This window comes from Equus quagga, chromosome 2 (genome assembly GCF_021613505.1).
Source record: "Equus quagga isolate Etosha38 chromosome 2, UCLA_HA_Equagga_1.0, whole genome shotgun sequence".
Classification (NCBI taxonomy): Eukaryota; Metazoa; Chordata; class Mammalia; order Perissodactyla; family Equidae; genus Equus; species Equus quagga.
This window is the reverse complement of record NC_060268.1, coordinates 149,707,348-149,726,096: the sequence shown is the minus strand read 5'-3', so window position 1 is coordinate 149,726,096 and position 18,749 is coordinate 149,707,348. Positions and strand designations below refer to the sequence as shown.

General features: G+C 35.8%; 1 protein-coding gene across 4 annotated transcripts in view; it reads left to right on the top strand.

Moving 5' to 3' along the window:
- The window catches only part of LOC124235834 (protein FRA10AC1), a 33,016-nt gene that overhangs the window by 8,942 nt on the left and 5,325 nt on the right, over positions 1 to 18,749 (top strand). The window contains exons 9-13 of one of the 4 annotated variants that reach the window (XM_046654317.1): positions 4,745 to 4,790; positions 7,194 to 7,307; positions 8,459 to 8,501; positions 10,354 to 10,472; positions 15,266 to 15,304. In XM_046654317.1, coding sequence (XP_046510273.1) covers positions 4,745 to 4,790; positions 7,194 to 7,307; positions 8,459 to 8,501; positions 10,354 to 10,472; positions 15,266 to 15,304 — 361 coding nt within the window. The remainder of the gene's footprint in view (positions 1 to 4,744; positions 4,791 to 7,193; positions 7,308 to 8,458; positions 8,502 to 10,353; positions 10,473 to 15,265; positions 15,305 to 18,749) is intronic. The other 3 variants (XR_006887578.1, XM_046654318.1, XM_046654319.1) reach the window with 3 other exon arrangements.

Here is an 18,749-nt window from a genome sequence, read left to right as displayed (position 1 = left end):
ATCAGTGCTAATTATAATGGCAGATTTCCATTCCCACTTTACATCTTACTTTCGTGAATATTAAAATGATTTTTATTCCTATCTCCAATTTCACATTTGTAGCTAGAGAAGGTGACCCAGGAACAGATGATCTCAGCTTGAAATGGGAGGGGAGGAAATGTTGGATAAATCTGTATGTTTTGGGTAGTGTGCGTTGTATTAAGAAAGACAACCTATTTAAAAAGCTGTCTTAGATTTAATTATCATAAGGATTTCTTTTTCATTTAAGAAGTTAAATCTCAGGGCCGGCCCGGTGGCGCATCGGTTAAGTTCGCACATTCCGCTTCTGGGCAGCCCGGGGTTCGCTGGTTCAGATTCTCGGTGCCGATATGGCACTGCTTGGCAAAAGCCATGCTGTGGTAGGCATCCCATGTATAAAGTAGAAGAAGATGGGCATGGATGTTAGCTCAGGGCCGGTCTTCCTCAGCAAAAAGAGGAGGATTGGCAGTAGTTAGCTCAGGGCTAATCTTCCTCAAAAAAAAAAAAAAAAACGTTAAATCTCAGAACCATGATTGGCTTAATAATTTTTTCAGGAGTGTTTTTAATATGTGGTTTTCTTCACAATATTCTTGTAGATAATAGTAGTGTCCATTTTTATAACCCTGTTTACAAACCCATGCATGTAGTGTATCGCAAAGACGACTTCTATTTCTTGTGAACTAGCTCTCATGTCCGGTACTAGTTATTGACTACGTCGAATCCAAAAAGCGCCATCACAGTTGGAGTTACTTGACAGTTACCACACTACAAGTTGCGTGTGAAACATGTCTTTCTAGGAGCACTTAACAAAGCCGCCTTTTCACCTCTGTCTCATTTGTTGATTGTTCTCCAGTATTTGCTGAGGACTGGGCTGGGTACTGTGGAATAAAACGTGGTGTCTGTCTTTCAAGAAAAACCTATAGTCTAGTTGAGGGGAGAAAATGTGTATAAATAAATAATTAAATATTCGTATTCTCCATTTTAAAAAAAAACAGTGTGTGACTGGAAATCATACTTTGAAACAAATTATATTTTCCTATTAGGACATGACAAGTAGTTAGATACTGGAGTAAGCGTGAGTAAGAAATCAGATATGACTCACAGGTTTTGAATGTGGATACTAGAGAAATAGGAACTATCGTGGAAGCGGGATTTTTTTTAATTAAGATGTTATTTTTTTAGAGCAGTTTTAAGTTCATAGCAAAACTGAGGGGAAAGTACAGAGATTTCCTGTTACGCCCTGACCCGCACACACGAGGGGGATCTTTTTTTGTGGGGAAAGATACTAATTGTTTTGACATACCTTGTTCGAGGTGTTGGAGAAAGTTAGAGTAGTGCCTTTGTTTTCCTTACTAGGATGCATTTTCTCATGGTTTTATTTACACAAAGACAGTGGGAAAAAAGCCATACATGAATGAATGGATGTGATTGTGTTCCAGTAAAACTTTTTATATAAAAATAGGCAGCAGGCCAATGGGCCACAGTTTGCTACTGCCTGGTGTACTATGTACCAGGTAATATTCTAAGTACTTTATATGTATTATCCCATTTAAACCTCTTAACCCAAAGAAGTAGGTACTCATTATCTCTACTTTACATATTAGGAAACTGAGGCACAAATTAGTTAAATAGCTTGTCCAGTATTACACAACTGCTGAATGGTGGAGCTAAGACATAACCCCAAACAGTCTGACTCAAAAGGCTGCTCTCTCTTGCACTATAGTACACCGCCTCTTCACTGTACCATAACCTCTTTTTTTTTTCTGTTAGTGTCATAGAACAGGATTTTTTTTTGAGTATGAAGTCTTAAACTCAATGTGGTTTTTTTTTTAAATTGAGGTTATGATAGTTTACAACCTTATGAAATTTCAGTTGTACATTATTATTTGTCAGTCATATTATAGGTGCACCACTTCACCCTTTGTGCCCACCCACATCCCCTTTCCCCTGGTAACCACTAATCTGTTCTCTTTGTCCACGTGTTTGTTTATCTTCCACATACTAGTGGAGTCATACAGAGTTTGTCTTTCTCCATCTGACTTATTTCACTTAACATAATACCCTTGAGGTCCATCCATGTTGTTGTAAATGGGATGATTTTATCCTTTTTACGGCTGAGTAGCATTCCATTGTATATATATATATATACCATATCTTGTTTATCCAGTCATCAGTCACTGGGCACTTAGGTTGCTCCTACATGTTGGCTATTGTGAATAATGCTGCAGTGAATATAGAGGTGCTTGGGACTTTTGGAATTGCTGATTTCAAGTTCTTTGGATAGATACCCAATAGTGGGATGGCTAGGTCATATGGTATTTCTATTTTTAATTTTTTGAGAAATCTCCATTCTGTTTTCCATAGTGGCTGCACCAGTTTGCATTCCCACCAGCAGCGTATGAGGGTTCCTTTTTCTCCATAACCTCTCTAATATTGGTTACTTTTTGCCTTGGTTATTTTAGCCATTCTAATGGGTGTAAGGTGACATCTTAGAGTAGTTTTTCTTTGCTCTTCCCTGATGATCAGTGATGATGAGCATCTTTTCATGTGCCTGTTGGCCATCTGTATATCTTTTCTGAAGTGTCTGTTCATGTCCCCTGCCCATTTTTTGATCAGGTTTAATTTTTTGTTGTTGAGTTGTGTGAGTTCTTTATATATTATGGAGATTAACCTTTTATCAGATATATGATTTGCAAATATTTTTTCCCAGTTGATGGGTTGTGTTTTTGTTTCAATCCTATTTTCCCTTGCCTTGTAGAAGCTCTTTAGTCTGATGAAGTCCCATTTGTTTATTCTTTCTATTGTTTCCCTTGTCTGAGAAGACATGGTGTCCAAAAAGATCCTTTTTAAGATTGATGTCAAAGAGTGTACTGCGTTTATTTTCTTCGAGAAGTCTTATGGTTTCAGGTCTTATCTTTAAGTCTTTGATCCATTTTGAGTTTGTTTTTGTGAATGGTGTAAAAGAATGGTTTATTTTCATTCTTTTACATGTGGCTGTCCAGTTTTCCCAACACCATTTGTTGAGGAGACTTTCTTTCCTCCATTGTAGGCCCTCAGCTCCTTTGTTGAAGATTAGCTGTCCATAGATGTGTGGTTTTATTTCTGGGCTTTCAGTTCTGTTCCATTGAGCTGTGTGCGTTTTTGTACCAGTACCATGTTTTGATTACGATAGCTTTGTAGTATATTTTGAAGTCAAGGATTGTGATGCCTCCAGCTTTGTTCTTTTTTCTCAGGATTGCTTTAGCAATTCAGGGTCTTTTGTTACCCCATATGAATTTTAGGATTCTTTGTTCTATTTCCGTAAAGAATGTCATTGGGATTCTGATTGGGATTGCATTGAATCTATAGATTGCGTTAGGTAGTATGGACATTTTAGCTGTGTTTATTCTTCCAATCCATGTGCATGGAATATCTTTCCATCTCTTTATGTCGTCATCAGTTTCTTTCAGGAAAGTCTTGTAGTTTTCACTGTATAGGACTTTCACTTCCTTGGTTAAATTTATTCCAAGATATGTTATTCTTTTTGTTGCAACTGTGAATGGGATTGTGTTCTTGAGTTCTCTTTCTGTTAGTTCATTATTAGAGTATAGAAATGCTACTGATTTATATAAGTTGATTTTGTACCCTGCAACTCTGCTGTAATTATTGATTACATCTAGTAGCTTTCATATGGATGTTTTAGAGTTTTCTATGTAAGATCATGTCATCTGCAAACAGCGAGAGTTTCACTTCTTCATTGCCTCTTTAGATTCCTTTTATTTCTTTTTCCTGCCTGATTGCTCTGGCCAAAACCTCTAGTACTATGTTGAATAAGAGTGCTGAGAGTGGGCACCCTTGTCTTGTGCCTGTTCTCAGAGGGATGGCTTTCAGTTTTTCCCCATTGAGTATGATGTTGGCTGTCAGTTTGTCATATATGCCTTTATTATGTTGAGGTACTTTCCTTCTATACCCATTTTATTGAGAGTTTTTATCATAAATGGATGTTGGATCTTGTCAAATGCTTTCTCTGTGTCTATTGAGTGATCATGTGGTTTTTGTTTCTCATTTTGTTAATGTAGTGTATCACATTGATTGGCTTGCAGATGTTGAACCACCTCTGTGTCTGTGGCATAAATCCCACTTGATCATGGTATATGATCTTTTTAATGTATTGCTATATTCAGTTTGCCAATATTTTGTTGTGGATTTTTGCATCTATATTCATCAGTGATATTGGCCTGTAGTTTTCCTTTTTTGTGTTGTCCTTGTCTGGTTTTAGGATCAGAGTGATGTTGGCCTCATAGAATGTGTTAGGAAGTGCTCCATCTTCCTCAATTTTCTGGAATAGCTTGAAAAGGATAGGTATTAAATCTTCTTTAAATGTTTGGTAATTCTCCAGAGAAGCCGTCTGGTCCTGGAATTTTATTTTCAGGGAGGTTTTTGATTAACCAGGATATATGTTTATATTAATTTAGGTATCTTGCAGCCTGGCACCTGTAACTTTTAATAGGTGATTTAAAAGTAGAGAAGATAGTTCTTTAATAGATAAGTGGGTAGTTGTTCAAATGTATTTTTAAGTACCTGGAATCCTATAAGGAGAGTAAAAGCTATCATGATGGAAATTGGTTTTACTTTTTAGGTTGGTAAATGTCGTCATGTCAATTGTTGACTCCAAGTTTAGATTTATATACAACTTAAGTAATGTTTAAACTTACTCTGGCGTAAATGTAATTTTTTTTCTCATCAGTTTGGATTTAGATGGCGAGTAGAAAAAGAAGTAATTTCAGGAAAAGGTAATTCTTTTTTTTAATTTTACTTTTTAATAGGATACGGTTATTTTGTTATTGAATTGAAGTCACTAGGTAAGATTATTCCTAATGTATGATAAATGATTATCTACAAAAGTAAAATTAGGGAAAGTAGATTCATGATGTATTACTAGCAAAGGTCAAAATATAATGCATTAGTGATTTTTTACCTTTAGAATTTTTGCTTTTAGAACATTCAGTTGAGGATAAGTAGAAAATGTTGTAAGAGTTAAAGATTTCGTAGCAAGGAGACTATCAACAGATAAACACTTGTTTTTGTCTCTTATCAATTTTTGGAATAATGAGTTGGTATTACTGTGTTCCAGTCAACTCCACATTTTGAAAGCAGGAATTAGACATCACTTTGAACCTAATAGAATTTTTGGGCAGGCTAGTTCTTATTTTTGGGAGTCACTAAAATTGAGCCCAGATATTTAGTCTTATAGCAAAAGACCATATATTTGGTAGACAGTCACTAAATGCTTTTTCTATGCATTGTTGTAATCTATTCATAAAATTTTTCTGAAAATTTAATGTCTGTTAGTATAGAGATACTATGCTCATGCTATAAAACTAGCTCTTTATTGTTAATTGTATTTTTAGGTGTTAATGTTTCTGAAAACTTTGTAATAGGAGCATTTAGGAAATAATTTTAAACTACTAACTTAAAAAATCTTTTAAATAAAAGTTACATTTTAAAATAATTAAACATTTATGCCACTGATGTGGCTCATACACATCTTCCATAAATTAGATGTCCGTGTCGGGTGAAATTTGATATACAATAAAGCAAAATTAAATAGTAGGAATTTTTTTCTTTAGTTAATAAAGGACCAGCCCTGAAGGTGCTCTAGAGGAGAAGGAAAAAGAATAAATTTAAAGCTATTTTTAAGTTTTCTTAGGATTGCATTTTAGTTTGTGTTTTACCTAAAACAATGAGAAATAATGAAATCTCTATCACAATTTAAAAATTTTATCTTATTAATTGAATGGAATTTTGAGGGGATGGTAAGTAATGCTGCCTTTAAAAACAACTGAGGGACGTTCTCTAAATTTATATAATTGAGAAAAGGATTAGTTAGGAAGGGGAGAGAAACTATTGCTGTGATTTATGAAGTTATAATTTTGTTGCTGTTTTAACAATAGAGCCATTACTAAACATGTACAGATTTAATGAAGTATTCATTTGAAATGAGTAAAAAATGCCAATTTAAAAAAATTATCAGCCTTTTGGACTGATAATTTTCAAAATTCATCTTGATAATTCTTTTTTTCTGAAAAGTTCAGGTTTCTGTTGATACAAGTCATTGAGATATAAATTCCTTTTTTTTGTTTATGCAAATAAAAGTTTGATCTTGTCTCTTTCTGTCAAAGTTACTAATTGTTAGGGCCGGCCCCACGGCCAGGTGGTTAAGTTCGTGTGTTCTGCTTCAGCGGCCTGGGTTTTTCTGGTTCTCGGATCCTGGGCATGGACCTCTACACTGCTCATCGGGCCGTGGTGTGGCAGCATCCCACATAGAGGAACTAGAATGACCTACAACTAGGATATACAACTATGTGCTGGGGCTGTGGGGAGAAAAAAAATAAATGAGGAAGATTGACAACAGATGTTAGGTCAGGGCCAGTCTCCTCACCAAAAAAAAAAAGAGAGAGAGCCTATTTAAAAAAAAAGAATGTTCTCTGAAAAAAATAAAATAATAATTGTTGAGTAGTTTCTTCTTTTTTTTTCTTCTTGGATCATCAGTGTTAGCCTTTTTTTGCAGAAAGTTTTAATGTACAGTGGACATGATAGTGTGGTGCTGATTTTAGTGTGAAATGATTCTAAAATTTAGAGCATTGGGTTTCATTATTTTTTCTACTTCATCTCAAGGTGACAGCATTTAAAAATATGCTTTAAATGCCATTTTATGCTGGTACTTGAAATAGATACCATTATGTTGATACTTAAAAATATCAATTTTAATCAATTTTAATATTATTATTAAATATTCAAAAGGATTCACCCAGGTGTATGTGCATGTACTTTGGAAAATATATTTATTTTTTTTTAGGGAGTTAATGAGTACACTCTTTTAGTATGCCCATTTTCCAAAGTATGAGATTCCCTAACAGGGAGTTGCTAAAACTCTGTATCTAAATATAAACAGTCGGTCTCTCAAGCAAGAATTCTGTGACTAATTTTCTTTTTAAATAGTTCATTCAGCTCTTTGATTTGATACTTGTTGAATACACATTTGTTGAGAATACTATAATTATTGTGGTCAGTTTTCTAATGCTGACTTATAGAACTGAGAACTTTATGTTGAGTAAATTTCAGAGATAATACCAAATTGTATAGATAAATATTGTCACCAACTATCATAGCTAACATTCCTTCCTCTTTTGCAGGCCAGTTTTTCTGTGGAAATAAATGTTGTGATAAAAAAGAAGGCTTAAAGAGTTGGGAAGTTAATTTTGGTTATGTTGAGCATGGTGAAAAGAGAAATGCCCTTGTTAAATTAAGTAAGTTAACTTTAGGTGTGATATGATTGATTGCTTCCAAGTTTGTCTAATAATTTAGATTTTAAAATATATTGGCTAATTTAAGATTCAATTAAACAATTTTAGCGTATCTTCCTGGAAGTGCTCTTTTTTTCTTAGAGCTTTGCAAAGTTGCAAAGAACTTTTGAGCCTAAAATTTTCATATTCTAAGCAATACAATGACTTTTAGGTGACACAGTTCTAATACCAAATGTAAACCGGTAATTTGTAAAGTGAAGACCTCTTCTCATTAACTTGAAAATGTCACCAATGCAGAACGTCAGAAAAGGCAATGTAAAATCTCCAGTTAGCAGATAGCAATATTGTTGTGGTATGGATAATGAATAAATACACTCTCTCTGACTGTCAATGAAGAAAAAATTTAGGAGGGCATAATTGTTCTTGATATCAGTCTTAAAAGCTCAGGGTTATATCTCAGAATACAGCATTTTTTTTTTAATATGCATGTTTCAGAATCTGTCGTTCATTCTTTTTTTTTTTCCCTGAGCTAGTCTTATTTGTCAGCTTTTCCTCTCCATTATGTTAACAGCCTTCTCTGAGTCCTGAATAAATATGCCCTCAGAGTTTTCTGCCCACTCCAGGTAGAAGTCAAGAATGTCCCTGTATGCTACTTAATACACACCAATCCAGATTAGTTTCTGAGTTCCTCCTGGAAGCGCTCATGAGGAAAAGTCAACTAGTGTGAGTGAATTTAAGACAAAAGAAGAGGCCACAATTGTGGAACTTTTTGAAAAGCTCTTTTCCATTTGAAAACTCTTAGAGTGCTTCAGAGGAAATAACTGTGCCCTCGCTATTGTGGTTAGATCTCTTTATGTGAGATGCACGTTAATGCTGCTTATGAAATACAGTTTGCTTTTAGAGTAAATTGACAGCACATTTTTCTAAAGTAATGTTAGAATATTGTCAATTCCTCAAGCATTCTAATGTCATTTTTATTACAGATATACGTTTTTTGAGGTGGAGAGAATGAGATTGTTTTCTTCAGATTATTTATTTCCCTTCATGGTAAAGGAATATAAGGAAAAATGAGAAATTGTGATATTACAAGTAGAATAGCAGTGTAGTTATTCAACTTCAGTGATTCAGTGGTGTTAAATTTCTCTTTTTTTCAGGATTATGCCAAGAATGTTCCTTTAAATTAAATTTTTATCACAGGTAATATTATCTTTAAATATACTGTTGTTGATGTTGAGTAATATTGGACGTAGTTACTTATCTGCACTGGATAGCTAAATATAGATTTGGGTGGTTGCTGGTTTAATTAGTCGGTTGTATAGAATATCCAGCAATACTGTAAGACCACCTAAACCGGAGAACTGAAAGTTGGCCATGCCTTACTCTAGCCAAGCAGTTTTAAATGTAAAGGTCTAGGCAGGGTGGTAAATAGATGCCAGAATTTTTGGTTTGGAGTCAATGTTCAGATACCATAATATTCTTAGAAACTATATTGTAAAGGAGATCTTCATAAAGTGATTCTTATGTCTCATTTAAACAGTATTTTAATTGGAGTTTGTCATTCTTACAGGGGATTATATACCTCTCTATTCATTTCAGAGGTCAAAGTCATGCTCCTATTGAATGAGCTAGAATGTGTCTGCCATATTGAGTGGGGGAGGAGTATCAGTGTCCTGCAGTGTGCAGTATATATAAGATCATGGGCTTTGAGATCGGACCCCTTTGTATTCCTCTCAGATACTCCACTTACTAGTTATCCTTTCAGGCAAGCTGCTTTTAACCTCTGTAAGACTCAGTTTTGTCATCTCTAAAAGAGGACACGAAGGTTATTGTGGGGATTAAATGAAAGTGCTTGTAAAGGGCTTGACACAGTACCTTGCATGTGGTAAGTCAAGCGTAGTGGAGGCCCTGGCTTTGAAGATGTTCAGACAAAATCCCTGTGACCTGTCGTGATTGTTGTCAGGTTTCATGTCCGGAATAACAGTTGAAGTCTAACAGTAAGATTCTGCAACTTTGTAAAATGTGTATGTTAGTATATTAATTTTAAAATCAGCTTTGTTATAAATGTGCCCTACCTAGTATTTTAGTTATTAAAAATGAATATTATATAATTAATAATTTTCAGTTCTTAAAATTAGTAGAATTTTTAGGTTACTTGAATAGCCTAAACTTTTATTTCCTCTCCATCAATGATACTGAAAGATCCTAGAGATGTATTTTTGACCTTGACTTTGGAGCTTCATTTCAAATTTGAAATGATTCTTATGAGAGGCAGAAAAGTGGTTACTGTCTTATATAGTGTTGCAGAATTTGGTGTAAGTGCCTTAGTCTGGAAAATCTGATAAGCAAGGGTCTTAAAATAACCATCTGTTGTCTCTTCATCCCTCTTCCCAGTCCCGGTTTCAGCATTATCGCCTTTTCCTACTTATTTCTTTTCTTAACCACTTGCCAATGGCTTGCCATCCATGGTACTGACAACCTTGTAAACCTGGCCTAGAAGAGAGAAAGCTACAGCAGTAAGAGGATAAACGGTCTGAAGTAGACATAGGAGTTAACAATAAAGTCATCCTCCTTCCATTATGCCTTTACTATATTCCTTTATCCTTAAGAGAAGAATTTTCTATTTCCTGGTGGTTTAGAAATGTTACAGTGGTTTTCTTCTTGTTTTATGTGTTTTTTCAAAGTGTAGGTAGATAGGAATTATGGAAATAAGATTTGTTTTTGTAATTTTCTTTTAAATGGCTAAATGATAGAATATAAAAAGGAGGAAATGAGTAAACCTGTGATTTATATTTACTAAGGTTTGTATACAGAACTTACAAAAAACAATTCTTTGTCTCAGTGTGTTCAGGCTTCATTATCTTACAGAATTGTCTTAATTAATATACTAACCTAAAATATTTATAGACTCATTTAAGGATTCCTTATTATGTAAATTACATTTTTTAAAATAAGTACTTTAACTGATTTGACTTTTTTGCTCATTGGTTTTTATTTTTTGTAAAAACCAGTTGAAAAAGTTAACTTTAATTTTATGTTGTTCAACATAAAGGAGAAAAGAAGTCAAGTCAAAAAAAAGAAAGAATAAAGCCAAAAAAGATTGTGAAGAGTCATCACATAAAAAATCCAGATTATCTTCTGTGGAAGAGACCTCCAAGAAGAAGGATAAAGGTAAAAGGAAATTAAGATATAACATCTACTCAGGTTTCTGAATGTGAAGTGTAATCCGCCATGTGTCTCAAGTGTAGAATTTAATTGGTGAATGCATTTAGAATTCTATTTTATAGCAGTTAAAAGGAAACTGAAGAATTTAGATAAGAATTTACAGTAACTTACAGGAGTTTCAAGAACAAGATTAGTTTTGATTCATTTTTGGCAGATGATATAATATTGTAAACAGCATTCTAATTCCTAGCTTTGTCACTTATAGACTTGTTACCTTGAGCAAGTCACTGAACTTCTTGCGTTTTACTTTCGTCTGTAAGGAGGAATGGTGTGAATGCCTGGCCTCTGTACTGCTTGAGCATATTGTGGAGAATCAAATAAGAATGTGAAGGATACTTTAAACACTATAAAGCAGTACATGGTCTCTAAGTCACTATGAAATTAGAACATTATGATTTCGATTATCATGGTCTGTGTGATCTTCTTAGTAGCTTATGGGCTGCTTGAAATGATAGACAGTGATTTATACCTGTCCTCAGGACCTAGCGTGGTACTGTGCACATACACTTAGTACATAAGTATTAAATTCAAATCTGTCAGTCAACTGCTTACTTCTTCCTCAGCAGTCTTAAGCTCTCTAGGCCTTAATCTTCATGTGTAAATGGTCATTATAATAGTACCTAGTTCATAGGATTGTTCAGAAGTTGAAATGAGTTGATGCATGTGGGCAGTTTGCGTAGTACTTGGCACATAGTTAGCTGTTATGAAGTTTACTGCTAGTTGCTTTTTCAATCCATAGTAAAGTAGGGTCAACTTGGCTATAACTGAATGTGAATCAGACTTATATTAGGTAGGTAATAGTAGATTGAATTAGATTTAGGCCAATGCTAACATAATGCTTAGACAGGAGAGGGCTCCCTTGCTGCAGCTATGAAGATCATTAGCTATGTTACATTCTTACATGCATTTTTTTCTTCTTGCATATCATAATATATTGAAGCATATAGTATCATCAAGTTTTAGACTTGGTATAATTGATAAATGATGAGAGGGAAATACTGTTATTCTATTATTTATTGAGAACTGGCATATGAAACAGAATGCCTTGTTGTCTCTATCTTAATCATTTCCCAACTCCAAAGTAAATTTTAATTAATAAGTGAAAATCTAACTTGTTTTTAAAAATTTTTATTTATCCTCAAGTGTTAGTAAAATATTTAATGTATCATGTTTGAGAATTTTGTTGCATTCATTATTGTGTTATATAATATTGTTGCATTCATATCATAGGATGATACCGTGTTAATCATTGCATATTCCAAATTAAAGAAGAACTAATCCTTACCTTGTAAAAGTTTATTCAGTACCTTCAAAATAGATAATTAGGTAGCTGGATACTGGGGATGAGGGGTGAGGTTGGACCCCTCACATTATACATTTATGTACACGTAATCTTCTTTATAAATGTTTTTCCTTAGTGTTACATATTTCAGTAGATGACACCTCGGTCAGCCTAAAAACTAATATCAGAAATCTGGAAGTTATCCTTGATGCTTTCTTTTTTCTCATTATTTATGTTCAATTTGTCATGAAGTTCTATCTGTTTTACTCCAAGAATATATATTTCTCAAATTCTCTCCACCCTAGTTCGAACCATGCTGTTTTCTCATCTAGGCTACTGCTGTATTCTCCATATGGTTCTGCCACTGTCTTGTCATCCCCTTCCCCTCCCTTTAATCCATTCTCCATAAACCAATGATTTCCTGTTGTTCTTGGGATCTAACCAAAATCTGGACGAAGCTCAGAGTCTCTATATGATCTGGCATTCAAGGCTTTTCTCACCCTTCTCCACCTCACTTTCACAGTCCACCCACATAACCCTTCAGTTTCTAGAAATGCCAAACTTATTTCCATTTAGGAACTACATAGATGCTGCCTCCTCGCTTCCTAAAACCCCCGTCCCATCCTAACGCATCCTTCAGGTCTAAGCTTGAATGTTAACGTCCTCAGGGATCCTTTCCTGACTCCATCCCCGACCGCGAATCTAAATTAGGACTCCCGTTTATAATGCTGTCACAGCCCTGGAATTTTTCCTTCATTATACGTATGACAACTGCATAAAAGCCTAAGGAGGGCAGGGATTCCATCTGCTGTGTTCAGTGCTGGATCCCCAGCACCACACTAGCACATGTTAAGCACAAATAATAAAGAATGAGAAAATGGAAGACTTTGAAGAGTGTTTCAGGGCCACTTCAGAGATAGAAAAACCAAAGTGAAGTGAAATTGAGACATCTGTTTCTTGTTTATTCAGAGCACCTTTGGTAGCAGAGAGTGCAGAATATAGTTTTTTCCCCAGCTTCTGTGGTATAAAGCAGAAAATGACAACATGTTAGCACACTTTTAGGAAAACTGTGTAGAACTCTTTAATGTCTTCTTATCTGGGATCATCTGGAATTAGGTTGATCTTGATGTGATACTCTTGCCAGACCACCTTAATTTGGCCCAAACTTGAGTACTAATTAATAAATGCTTAATATCTCAGCTGCATTTGGACTGTTGACACACTTTCTCAAAACAATCTACTCTCTTGATTTTCTTTTTATCTTTCTGGCCTCTCCTCAGCCTCTTTTGACTATAGTTTCTTCTCAGTCTTACCCTTAGGTGTTGGAGTTGCTCACGGCTCTTATAAAACTTCTCTCCTTTCTCTCTGTTCTCCCTGTATGATCTCATCTACTCCCATGGCTTCAGGTTACTCTCATACAGAATGTTAAATAAGTGGATGGATGGGTGGATAGTAGGATGGCTAGATGGCTGAACAAATGGATAGAGAGAAAATGTAAGAAAGGAAGATGAGTAGCTTGACTTTGAGGACCAGTCTGTTTTCGCAGGTATGAGCAAAACAAGGTATTTGGGTAGACTGTCTTGGCACGAAGTTCAAGATCCTTCCCCTCTCACCACCACCTCAGCCCCTAGCTCAGTTCCTTGGGGAGGCCTTTCCTGACACCCTTCACCCGACTCCTCCAGGCAAAGTTAGGTCCCTGTTACACATTCCAGTAGCACCCTGCACTTCTCCTTTAGCAATACATATCACCCATGGAATAACTTGTTTATTTTCTGTTAAGAAAGGGACTGTGTGACTTGTTTAATTCTTTATCTCCAATTCCTAAGCATAGTGCTTATTCCACATAGTAGGCATCCCATAAATGATGAGTGAGTCAATCAGTGAAATCAACTAGTTTCTCAATGTTGAAAGGAACATCAGAGTTCAGCCCTGGAGTCATGATTGAAAAGACATTCTATGATTTTGCTTTTCAAAGTATGGTCCTCTGGCATTGTCATCATTTGGCAGCTTGTTAGAAATGCACAATCGCAGACCTTTGCAGATCTCCTGAATTACAATTGCACTTTTAAGTTCACAGGATGATTCATATGCACAATAAAGTTTGAGACGCACTGCTCTGTATCCTCTACTTCTGCTTTTGCTTTAACACCTCTAGGGAGAAGAGACCCACTACCATCCAAAACATTCCTTTACATTTTAGATGGGTGTAATTGCTAGCAGATTTCCCTTGCATTTAGCACAAACCTGCAACTTCTTCCCTTTGGTTCCAGTTACGCCCCTTGGCCTCCAGAGTAAGCCTAACCTCCTGTTTACCTTTAGACGTTTGGAAGTGGGTATCAGGTTCCTCATATGACAGAGATGACAAAGTACATTTCTTTTGCCGCCAGAAGCTTAGCTGTGTTTTCTGTGGTCTCTCTGATGACTAGGAAATGAAGAGTGGAGAAATAATAACATAAAGCTGTTGCTGCCTTCTTTGGAGCTTTACCCTGTAGTTCTCACACCCTCTTTGTCTGGCCTTAAAGCGGCCATTCATATGACAGCTTTGGCTAATGAGACCCGCTATCCAGGGAGATTAGAGGAATTGTTACTCTCTATGTTATCTATCTTTTTGTTTTTTTAAGATTTTATTTTTTTTCCTTTTTCTCCCCAAACCCCCCCAGTACATAGTTGTATATTCTTCGTTGTGGGTCCTTCTAGTTGTGGCGTGTGGGACGCTGCCTCAGCGTGGTTTGATGAGCAGTGCCATGTCTGTGCCCAGGATTCGAACCAACGAAACACTGGGCCGCCTGCAGCGGAGCACGTGAACTTAACCACTCGACCACGGGGTCAGCCCCGTTATCTGTCATTTTTTGATTTAGCAGCCTTCAGAAATATTTCCCCTGAGGTCTTATTACAGGAGACTCTGAATAGTGATGAGTTTTTAAAATTATGTTAATAGATCTTCAGTACTTTTTCTATTTTCTTCACTGGATAACCTCATTGTAGAACTAAAGATGTTTATTTTATGACATAATTTTTTGTGTGGTTTTCAGTTACTGAGAATTAATTCTCACCTGTATAGGATCTTTGAAAAGTTATTGTGAAAAGCAAGTATTTATTCATAAACTGTGTTCAGATGTTGAACGTCTTTATAGATAGAATATTGATTATAGTGCAGCTAATCTATGAAGTTTTGGGAGTTTTTAGCAACATGAGAGTCTTTTTTTACAGGTGTTCATTATTTTTTTAGCTTTGTGCTGGGTATTCCAGGCTATACAGGAGCGTAAAATACCCTTGCCTGAAAGAACTGAACATTTTAATTAGATTAGTCTAAGGAACACAAAAGATTAGAAGACAGTGACATGCTTTTCTGTAAGACTATAAAGTAAACTAGACTGTTGGGAAGAATTCTGGTTACAGCCAAAGCTGTTGCACCACTGCACGTTGATTTAACAAAACAGTACTGTTTCGTTTTCAGGACATTCATCCTCAGAGAAATCAGAAAATTCCTTAAACCGTAAGTATCAAGTATTTTCTTTATTTAATGAAAATATATAGGTTCAAGTTATTCGAAGTTTGGGTTTCCCATGAATTGTGATTGCTCTGATGTAAATTATTTTTTGTTTTTGTACCACATGAGGAAAATCATAGAAATAAGACCAAAAGTGTGTGATTTCCTCCCCAATTTAGAACATTTAAAAGTTTCCTATTTTAAGTATAGAAGAGGATAAATTTTTTTTTCAGTAATTACACTGGATTTCATATTATAGAATATGAAGGAAGAGAAACGTAGGGATAAGCTTGGAATAGAAAAAGAATTGGGGAGGTGGATTAAGATTTAAAAAATGCTGCTTATATTGCACAAGACTGAGTTATGTGTATCATTTGGTGATTTTGATTGATCAAATCAAGTGCATGGTTTGTACATGGAAAGCAAAATGTTCGCAACTGGTTGCCACTGGTTAGTTTTTTCGTAAGTCCTATGGTTTTCACCAGATTGGATCAAACAAGATTGGATTTCATTGAATATTTTCTACAATTTTTTTTAGATTTTTTATTTTTCCTTCTTTTCCCCAAAGCCCCCCGGAACACAGTTGTATGTTTTTAGTTGTGGTATGTGGGATGGCACCTCAGCATGGCCTGATGAGTGGTGCTAGGTCCTTACCCAGAATCTGAACCGGTGAAACCCTGGGTGGCTGAAGTGGAGCGGGCGAACTTAACCACTTGGTCATGGGGCCAGCCCCAGAAATTTTATTACCTTTTTCCTGCAACATTCCAAAAAGTATTCACAGTGACTTAGGAAAATATATACAATAAAATAAGATTTTTTAATTTTTTTGCTGAGGAAGATTCACCCTGAGCTAACGTCTGTGCTATTTCCCTCTTTTAGTTTGAGGAAGATTCACCCTGAGCTAACATCTGTGCCATTCTCCTCTATTTTGTATGTGAGTTGCTGCCACAGCGTGGCCACCAATGGGTGGTGTAGGTCCACACCCAGGAACTGAACCTGGGCTGCCGAAGTGGAGCATGCTGAGCTTAGCCACTAGGCCATGGGGCTGGCCCAAAATATTTTTCTAAAGGTGAAATCAGAGTATTGGAAAAATAAGATAGAATAGCAAAGTAAAGCTAGAGGTAAAATTAATACAGACAAATGTTTACCAAAAAGTCCTGCATAATTACAAAGGTAGATCACAGATTTGTCACTGTTTTTCCTAACAACCAAACCAAAGAAGGAAACCACCAGTAGAATGATTAGTAGTACCCATATGATAATAAAGAGAACTCGCAGGGTGTTCAGCTTTTTCTGGGCAGAGTTTTAAGAGCAAAACCTCCTGTGGGTTCATAAAAGGGGGCATCCGTTTTTGATATATGAACAGTAGCCTTACGTCTCAGCAGTAATACTGTGTTGAACTTCTTAAAGACCTTGCAGTATGCTTAGAGCCTAACAATGAAGTGTAATTCAATAGCATATCTAATTCATGTTATAACAGCTGGACTTATCTTATAGACATTTAGAAGTTTGAGATTTCTAGGCTTACTTGGAAATTCATAAACTTAAGAATTAAATTTTTTTTTCTCATTTTAAAGTAATATATATTTACTATGGTAAACTCAGGAAAAAATTCAGTAATTCCTCCAAATCCCACCATTCAAATATAAACATTATTAGCATTTTAGTACAATTCTTAAGGAGAATTTTTAAATGTACAGTAATCAAAAATCTCGCACTGGGAAAAATAGAAATTTTAAGATATTTACTGTTTAAAAATTTAATGGAGGGGCCAGCCCCGTGGCCGAGTGGTTAAGTTCCTGCACTCTGCTTCGACAGCCCAGGGTTTCGCTGGTTCGGATCCTGGGCGCAGACATGACACCACTCATCAAGCCATGCTTAGGCAGCGTCCCACATGCCACAACTAGAAGGACCCACAACTAAAAATATGCAACTATGTACCGGGGGGCTTTGAGGAGAAAAAAGAAAAAAAAATTTAATGGAGAGAAAGGTGTCAGTGGAGGCGTTTCTCTAGTTTAGGAATACAACATATTCCTTAAAATTATTTTGTTCATACTAATTTTGTTTTCAGCATATCTGAAGTGTCCTAAAGCACTGACACTTCTTTTCTCCCATGTGAATCCTAATTTATCAGTAGCTCCTTCTCCTAAATTAGGTGAAGTGTAATGACAGTTCTAGAACATGACCAGGAATGAGACTGATAGTCTTATGCTCTCTGAGGATGAAGTAGTAAATAAAAAGCATACATGGATTAAAATGGGAAATTTTATTTTTTACCTATTTCCAGCAATACATTGCAATGAGAGGTATGAGGGCCTATTTAATGTAGAAAAAGCATTGCTTACCCTTTTCCAATTCCAATTTTTCATTATTAAAAAATCTTTTGGGGAAAGGTCTTGACTTACTCATTTGTATTCGTTCTTTCATTTCTCCTTCCTTCCTTCTCCCTTCCACTGTCCTCCTTGCAGCCTTCTTGAGCCTCTCCCGTCTCTTAGAAATAGCCCTAAATCTCTTTACCTCTCCCCAGCTGGGTCAGACTTCTAGTAGTTGGGAGGGAAGAACACTGTACCGAACCTGAAGAACCTCTGGCTTAATTTGGTTCTTGAAGAAACAAATTATCCACCTCAAGGTGACCTGCTATTCGTTTGACAACCAGAAAACCATCTACCATATTGAGTAGGAGACAAGTACCTTGTTATGGTATGCCAAACCCAGACATCCTCTTCGTGGTCAGTGATCTGTTTCAGATGGTCTGGGCAATTTCAGAACTCGAATTTTCCTCTTCTTTCTCTTGTTTACACTTGGATGATATTCAGTTACATTTTTACCCCCATTTAACACATGGATTATTAAAACGAAATCCATGAAGAAAAACCCAATTTCTATGAGGAAAAAGAATTTTAACTTGTGTTTAGTGATTGTCTACTCTGTTGGCCATGATGGCAAATGGTTTGTGTTACCTCATTTAATCTTAATAATAGACGTATAATATCCCATTTTGCAGGCAAGAGGACCAAGACCCAGAGAATTTACATAAATTAACTAAGGTCAAATAGTTGGTTAATGGCAGAGGTAGGATTAAGCACAGGTTTATAAATCCCAAGTCTGTGCCCTTTTACCTATGTCATCAGTGACTGTTCATCAGTGAATCAAATGTAAGTCCACTCTTTATCCTCCAATTTTGAAAGATACATTACACAAATCCACATCAAATGATTTGATCTGTCTGTGTCTCAGTTCTATCTGTAAAATGGGTATAAAGAGACTTTGTTGGATCATTTGTTAGTCAAATGAGATGATGTATGTGTTAAACACATGGTAAGCGTGTGTCTGACACAAAGTTCTTGATAACCTGTAGGTATTGTTGTTATGTCAGAGAAAAGAAAAATACCAGACATTAAACAAATGCTTTGTTCTCTAGAATTGGTCAGATCAAAAGTTAAGTCTGTAA